Source organism: Merops nubicus, unplaced genomic scaffold (genome assembly GCF_000691845.1).
Source record: "Merops nubicus isolate BGI_N331 unplaced genomic scaffold, ASM69184v1 Scaffold53117, whole genome shotgun sequence".
Lineage (NCBI taxonomy): Eukaryota > Metazoa > Chordata > Aves > Coraciiformes > Meropidae > Merops > Merops nubicus.
Window position 1 is genome coordinate 1 of NW_008620662.1, and position 8,460 is coordinate 8,460.

The 8,460-nt window shown below is 43.8% G+C and overlaps 1 protein-coding gene across 1 annotated transcript; it reads left to right on the plus strand.

Moving 5' to 3' along the window:
* The first annotated feature begins 187 nt into the window (after window positions 1-187).
* Window positions 188-4,724, plus strand: SERTAD4 (SERTA domain containing 4). Its single transcript, XM_008944161.1, has 2 exons — window positions 188-337; window positions 3,480-4,724. Exons 1-2 carry the CDS (start codon window positions 188-190, stop codon window positions 4,218-4,220), a joined length of 891 nt encoding a protein of 296 aa, XP_008942409.1. The 3' UTR covers window positions 4,221-4,724.
* Window positions 4,725-8,460: the final 3,736 nt, after the last annotated feature.

Below are 8,460 nucleotides of genomic sequence, written 5' to 3' on the forward strand. Positions count from 1 at the left end.
GCTCCGCGCAAAGTTTTCCCGAGGGCAGCCCCGGCTCCCCGCGCCGCCGGTGAAACCGGCCGCCGGCCTGGCGAGCCAGGGCTTGTCGCTTATCGCCGCGGATCGGCGTGGAAAGACGCGGTGGAGTGCTGCTGTAGCGCGAAGGGAAGTGAAAAGTATTTTGTTTGGAGAAGCTCCGGCAAACCGCATGTCATTTGTCGTCTCTGATTTATTACCCGCAGGATCACATTACAGGGGAATTTCAAATCCTGTAACGACATCCAAGATCACATACTTTAAAAGGAAATATGTGGAAGAAGAGGATTTTCATCCACCACTCAGCAGCTGTACACATAAAGTATGTTTTCTAATAGTCATTATTTTACTCCGAGTTTCAGATGCTTAGTAACACTCGATTGACCCATTTCCAGAAGACTGAAATACTCTGCTGAAATTAGGAGAATGATCCAGCTGTTTGCTCAGAAACAAATAGTTGTCACTTGTTCACATTTATTGTTTTATTGTCATCGAATTGCTTCAGAAGCCAAAGCGTTTCTTCATTTATAACGACTGTGAGTGGAAACGCTGAGAATTACTTTTTTTTTTTTTCAGATTAATTTGTTCTTAGCCAGTTTATTTCATGCTTACAGAAACAGCACTGTAACAGCATTTGAACATCAGAAAGGAAGAACAGCAATAAAAAGGGCCCCGTGATTCCCCACTCATTCAAAACGTTTTTTTTTTTTCTGGGGGAGAAAAATAGTAATAGGTTCCATGCACCCCAAATGAGTTACAGATTCTCTAGAAAAACAGTATTACTTGGAAAGCAACGACAAGCTCCTTCAGTATTTAATCCTACTTATTAAATGGCCAGTAACTCCAAAAGAACAGATTAGTAAATGAAATAATATTTTTTTTTAATGAAAGCTGTCGGGGAGGGATTAGAGCAAACATTTCCCAGGCCAGCAAATACATGAATTGAAATCTAACTGTTTTAATGAAAGATTTTATGCTCCTGTTCATTAAGGGCTCAGCCCTATAAGGAACTGAATGCCTGGAGTGATGTGCTAAAGAATAGATCATGCCTTGAGACACGATCCTTACCTTGCTGGATCCTAACTGGCCCACGGCAGTCCAGGGCTACCTATGTGCTGTTGGCAACAGAGAGAACGTGGTAGAATATGATTAAAGCACAGTTTGTGGGAGGCAGTAGTACCATAAGAGCCCCGGAGACAGAACACTACCTAAAACAAAGCAAGTTTATATGTTATCTTTACCTGCATCGCAGAGGCAGCCTTCAGAGATGCACGGAGAGCCGAGTGCCTCATTCCTACCATGGGCGCTGGTTGTCTGCCCAGCTGGATCATATTTCCCTGGAGGGATTTCCACAGAGCAGAAGTGAGCTGGCTTCCCAAGGACCTTAGAGTAGCCCAAGGAATTTTCAGCTACAAAGAGCGCTGGCTGGAAATAAATACCTGACCAGGAAGGTGAAAAGATGCACCACCATTAATTCCAGGAGGTGTCCAGTTTGCTGCCAGGACAATGAATTAATAGCGTTGAGGGTGTTGAAAAATGTGCTCTGGTTCATTAGTGTCTCTCACGTGTCACATCACGCTCTGATTTCAGCCAGTTTTTTTCTTGGCTAGATTGTTGCATTCTTGTGTTGCTGATTATTGTCCTCGCAGAGAGGAGGAATAGTTACATATCCCTTTCTAACAGCATAAAAAACAGTCGTAGAGGTAGCGGTACGATAAGCGTCCCCAAAAAACAGTTACAGAGGTATTGGCAGGACAGATGTGCTGTAGACATTGATTTGTGCTTCTGTAGAGGCATATCATGTCAGAAGCCCTGGGTCACCAGTTTCTTCTGTTCAGCACAAATGTGTTTTGTGCTTTGCAACACTGAGTGCTGGGGAGGGGAGGATGCCCGCCATGGTTCTTTGAACTTCTTACCTCCACTGCCCAGAAAAGAAAGAGTTGCATTCTGAGATTCCTTGTCCTGCAGAGGATGTGGAGGTAGGGCCCAGAGCCTGTCTCCAGAGGGCTGTTGGCAAACATTTGTATTAGAAAGCCTTTGACAACTTGTTACTACTGGTGGCCCTCCAGGACATATCTACAGGAGGACCACAGTTCAAGGCTTACTGGTTTGCTCCAGGCTTTTATGGCTTCACTAACTACTGCTGCAGCAGTATAAAGGAGGCAGATTAACCTATAGGCTTAATATGATTTAAAATTAGTCAATTATTCCAGAAAATTACTCTAACAAAGAAGAGCTTCAGCTGTGAACTTGTGTGAAAACACAGCCAATTTTTGTTTTTACAAGGCACTGTGCTGCTTCTAAGCCCTGAAGACAGGACCAGGCTGTGGAAAGAGCTGGAGGGCTGCGGAGAGCTGAATGGATGTGAAAAGCAGCTGTGCTTTAAGCTCTTTCAGTCCTCATAGCTACGACTTCCACTCTGCAAAAATGCTGTAACCATGTGGGAAAGGGAAGAATGATCAAGCCACAGATGGGGGGGATATGGAGCAGTCTCCCTTTGTGCTGTGCTGCTCTCCTCCTACGCAAACCAAATTCTTACTAAAAATGAAAATTAGTTAATAGTGCTTACAGTAGTGTGAGCTGCCCCCTCTCTTATTTTGCTTCCCAGGGTAGCGATTACAGCGCAGAATCCGGGGCCTCCTGAGGGCAGTAACCTGCTCGTGCTGCCAGTGCTGAGAAAGGGAGCCCTGGAAGGACCATGGAAGGGAGAACAAATCTGTGGGCGCCAAGCCAGCATTTCTGCAAATCCCTAGCCTCTCTTCGTTTCCTGACCCTGTCCCTGCCTATCTGTGTTCCCACTGGTCCTGTAGAGCACGGGGTGTAGTACGCAGGCCAACAGCTGCTCTCCAGATGCTGTGGTGCTTTGAGATGGGTTTCTCCCTGCCTCCCTCCCTGCATGCACTTTTATACACAAGAGCAGTATAAGGGAGCTTGGCAAATGGAGACCACGTCGCTGGAGGACCTCCTCCACTGGCAGTGGATGAAATGGTCTGATGCTTGCTGCATGAGGCGGTGGCTGCTGCCTGCGTCTTGCAAAACTTGAGGCTGCGGGAGGAGACCTTCGCTTGGCTTCAGAGCTTTGTAGAAGCCCCGCAGGGGATGATGGAATTGGGTCCATTTACATCCAAAAGCCCCCAGCCATCCCTGGAGCATAGCTGCACATCAATTTTCTGTTGTAACCCCCAATGCAAATAAAGAGCCAGATGTGTGCATCTGGATTTCACTCTCCCATCCTGGATTTGTGCCCTGTGATTGCCTCTATGGTGTAAAGCTCGGCTAGTTACCTCTTAGCCTTTCTGGCTAAGAAAAAGGTCTCCAGCTACATGGGTGTGCAAAATGAAAAGCCAGAAAGAGGACAGAAAAGCAGTGGTACAGGGGGGATACTTTGCTTCATTTTCTTTCTCCTTGCCTGGAACAAAACCGATTGCCTTCAGTTCCATGTCGTCTGTCTTTTGCATTTTCAGACAATCTCTGTGTTTGAGGAGCGGGCCCATATTCTTTACATGTCTTTGGAGAAGCTGAAATTCATTGATGATCCTGAAGTCTACCTGAGGAGGTCTGTCCTCATCAACAATCTAATGAAGAGAATCCACGGAGAAATCCTCATGCAGAACAACTGGTGCTTCTCCGCCTGCTCCTTCAGTGGCACCTCACCGCAGGAGTGGTTCGTGCCTCAGGACTGCCCGTACAGAAAACGCCTCCGCATGGCAAAGGAGGAGTACGAGAAGCTCCACACATGCTGCTTCTATCAAGAGTGTGGCAGTCACTATTTCAATTTACCCTACTCTGTTAATGCTAGCACAGAAAATACTTCCTCCTCTTCCTCCTCCTTCCCCCCCATTTCTTTGCCAAGCTGTTCCCAGCAGGCGGATTATGACATTGGCAGTGCCCCTTCTTACAGGAGTGATGACCAGATACCTGCTAATGAAATTTTCATCACTAATGCCAGGTCTCACAGTAATCAGGAAAAGGCAAAATTTAATGATGAGAAAGGAGGTAACAAACCTGAGCGAGAGAGTGTTGCCCTAAACTGTGAACCTGTAAGAGACACCCGTACTCTCGAATGTAAAGGCAAATTTTATAACTGTTTTGAGACTGGATGCAGTGACAAGAGCAACGTAAGTGAATCTTGGAAAAAATCCTTAAGGAAAAAGGAACCTTTACCAAGTAATAAAATGTGCTGTAGCAAAGGAAGTAAAATATGAGGCATGTTTCTTGCTCTGTCGAAGCATGCGCAGCGTGTTCTTTTGTCTATAAAATTTTTATTTTGAATGGATTTTTTATAGTTTTCTACAAATGATACGATCATGCCACGAACATGATATTATGTAGTTCTAAATGACTGGAGAGCAGATTGCATAAAGGGTCCCTATGATCTGCATCAGCGGGCTATTTATAAATATGGAGACTTCATAAAGAACGCAGTCGTGTTGCTGCTTAGTCCAATAGTCTGTGCAGCTATGGAGTAGCTTTCATTACTGAAAATACCAATCAGCCAGATGGGGAAAACATATTGTTTTATATATCCCCGCCCCCAAGAAGTCTGCCATTAATTAAGAAGAACCTCCATTATGTTTGCCAAGGAATTAAAGTCTGGTAAACAAATCGATGCTACGAGCAAGGGTGATGTGCTCCTTGTAACTCTGTTTGTTCTGACAAAGGACTGCCATCATGGACTGGGAATAAACCATCCTTACAGTTTGTACTGATGCTCTCGAATTCCTGGATTCAGCGTCTTGTTCAACTGACAAAATAGGACACAGCATAAAGAAATAACCTGTTTATGGGATGTCAGTCAGAAACACAACATGCAGCTCAAGTACTTGCATGTTTTCACCTTGGCTGTAATAACTTATGATGCTTGTTGGGTTTGTTTTTTTGGTGCCTTACTTTTTGTCTTAATTTTTTGCCAGCATGAAAGTTAAGTCTGAATCAGTAATGCAGCAGGGATCTAACCTAAACAGAGGAAGAAAAAAAACAACCACAGGGTGGATCAATATTATTAGAAACCTTTAACCTTTGAAGTACTGAGTTCAACTTCCTATTCAAATATCTCTGTTCATTTTGATGCTCAATTGCTTTTTGATTTGCCATCCTTAGGAAGGGATTTAAGAAACAATAGAGAGATGTCTCTTGTAAACAAGCACTGGATGCTTGAGTGTTTCTATGGCAACTGTCTGTTGCTGGGGCTCTTTTTTTCCCTTCTTCGTATAATGAAGTTCATGAACCAGTGGCATGTTTTATACTTTATTCTGTTTTGCATAATTTCTCTCTTTTAGATTGCAGAAGCATGCGGGAGTTTTCTGTTACTTTTGCTGTTGGTTTAAAAAAGACAAGAAAGGAAAGCAAAAAGCACAATGATAATAATGTGGCAAAAAACATGATATTTTCCTGAATGAATGTAAAGGGTTTAATTTTTAAAAAAGAACATTTTGGAGAAATGAGCTGAGATTTCAGTGGTTAAGGATGACATTTAGTCATCCCGAGGTAGACTGTTTGCAAAAGTGTGCTGTTTTAAGTGCCCAGAAGACATTAGTCAGGGTTGGACCAAGAGTGTTGTGAGTCTTAGATCCACCACATTAATTAGTTCCCACAGTCCCCATAAGAACTGGCAGGATGTGCTTGGCAAAATGGCCATATCAAAGCCACAGCTGACTCATAACAGCTGCAAGTTCCCTCAGCATTATGCACTCAAGTGACATCTTCTGTGCTTAGTCCTTGTCCAAAGGGTGAAATTCACCTCTGTGCAGGGCACGAGGGTCCCTGGGGGGACACCCGCCTGGCTTGGTGCCAGGCCTCTGGGTCGGAGACCTCCTGCTTTGGGTTTCATGGGTTCAGCCTCAGTCCTCCTAGGCAATGGCTATTTTGGGTTGTGTGTGCATTGTGCATCCCACAGTCATGTTTGCAAACTGGACAGTTTTTGTGACTAAGCTGAGTGGTCACAGAAAAAAGCTGCCCCCCAGCCAGAGTGACCACAAAGAGAGTAGGACATAAATCAGTGATAACCTTTGTGCAGTCAGGTGAGTTAGAACTGGTAAGTTTGTAAGGGTTATCATTCTGAAGAACCACAAATAAAGAAAGTATAAGTCCCACCTGATTTCTCCAAGACAGAAGCCTTTTTTATTAATAATAATAATATTGAATATAGATCTCATTCATACAGTGTATGAGTAGGATCATCGTTTAGACATTTGTCCACAAGGACCAATTTTTAAAAAAAAATGTTTTTTCTTGTGTTATACCCAGATAGTCTAGTAATGTCTGTTCTTTTCCAATATTTGATAAACACTTGATGTTTTAAGCTTAGTTATTAGATGCTTGTATACTAATGTGTTGTTGTAGTAAAGTGAAATTTCCTTGATATATATTTATTAAAATGACCCAAATTCATTTTCATTTTACATCTCAAATGGCTGCTGGGTCCTTTCCCCCGTGTTCCCCTCCCACACCCAAGGAAATGCCATTTAATCCAACTGCTCCCTGCTGAAGAGGTCATGCTGCAGTCGAGTGTTCACCTCCAGCTGAGTCCAGAGGGGAACTTGGCCTTCTTGGCCTTTCAGGGGCCATTAGGGCAGTCTGGAGGTGCATTGAGAAGCAACAGACTTCTCCATGAATTTGTATGTATGGTCAAGGAAAAAGCCTGGCCAAGTGCTCCTCAAACCACGGACCAGCTAAAACTTTTGGGAGGGCTGAAAACTTTTTGACCCTTGGGGCTGCTTGGTATTCAGGAACAAGCCTGCACACCTAAGCTGTTGCAGAGTCTTCTGAACTGAATTTGCAACAGCTGAACTGATGGATCAGCAGAACTCTTGGCCTACTCTGGCCTCTCTAACAGCTTCTTTAATTCCAGGAACACCTAGTGATTAACCTGTTGCAGCTTTGGACAGTAAGGGATGAAACGTCACGTCATGAAGGCTGGCCTAGGGATAAGTGTTTTTTTATGCCTTTCTCAGGTCCCTGCCTCACAAAATAACAGCAAATACTTAAGGTAGATAGATATATTGGGCTTGGGAGCCCACTGAGTTACCCTGTTTGCTTAGAAGAGGCAGAGATATTTCACATTAGAAAAAGGAGTTGGAAACACCCTTGTCCAATGGCCAGAAATTCAATAGACCTTGATATGATTTCCATGCTGGGCTAGGCTGAATGGATTTTGTGGTTTAAATTTGCTTTGATTTATGGCATGTGAAGAGTGTAAGCCCGATAGACCTTTCCCCCATTGCACACTCCAGTATTTTGCTAGTATCACAAATTTTCAAGAAATTATTCCCTTCCAAGATTATACTAATTCCTTTCATCTGAGTGTCCCACACATAACGGATAGAACAGTGCTCCTGAACTTGATCCTGGCCTTCCTGCCTGGAAGAACTGGACTGGAGAGCTGCTCTAGGGAGATTGTTTCCCTCTCTGTCTTAAGATACTTTGCCTCTAGAGTGCAAGAGTGTAAAGTATTGTGCCTTTCAGCAGGCTAATAGTGGTAATTCAATAATACATGGAAAACAGCAACAGAAAAAGATGTTTCTGATGCCAGCCTATTGTACTGTTGCTGAGAACAGAAGTGTCATTTCTTCCTCAGGATCACTTTTGGCCAGGTAATACATTTCCCTTGGAAATGCATCGTTCATTTCAGTTGAAAAAAAAAGATATTCCTTTTTTGAAACACATGGCATAAAATCATTGTGCTTCATATATACTTAATACTTTGGGTGAAATTTGACTATTTTTATTGGATTAGCTAATCTGTTGAAACAGCTTAACACAGTTACTTAAGCCTCCCCAGCACTCAAATAGCACCAAATAGCTGGCACCGAAGCGCCATGCCAGCGCAGCAGCTGGCTCCACAGAGAAAACAAACACAGGCTGAGCCACACACATGAAGTGCTGCTTTCAGTCCTCAAGGTGTTACACTCCAAAGCAAAGTTGTGGTAAAGAGACTTTTTTTCACATTTCATCTTCCTGTGCGCCCTCCATCCTCCTTTTAGGGCTCATTTACTGACTGTCCTTTTGCTGGAGACCATGACACGCTGCTGGGGGGTATGCTGGGGGCCATCATCTGCTGGGTTTGTGCATGATTTAATGGGGAATTTAAACTAACTAGGGTGCAGTGTGTCTCAGCTGCTTTGTGGCCCCTCTGGAGGCCTATGCCTGTTGTGACCCACCCAGCTAAATGGCCTTCACAGCTGCTGGCAGCTCAGATTGCCACTATGGTGGTGATGCATTAAAGGGCTGTGGCCAAGAAGAGACATGAAGGTGATTTTTAATCTGCATTTGACTTGTGCCCTTTCATTGTCTTCTTAAGATGAAGGCTACAGACAGAGCTCTAGCAAATGCAATTTCTGCTTACTCATGCCAGGAACCATGATAAATTAATTTTCTCAATTTTCATCACAAATAAAAAAGCCAGTCAGTCACATCAGAGAAAGGTGAACCTCATGAGGTTCAACA

What these genes read in the sequence shown, in the direction of transcription:
- SERTAD4 (XM_008944161.1), top strand. Translation starts at nt 188, where the DNA reads ATGTCATTTGTCGTCTCTGATTTATTACCCGCAGGATCACATTACAGG. An exon ending in TCAGCAGCTGTACACATAAA is followed by an intron (nt 338 to 3,479) that starts GTATGTTTTCTA and finishes TTGCATTTTCAG; the next exon opens with ACAATCTCTGTGTTTGAGGA.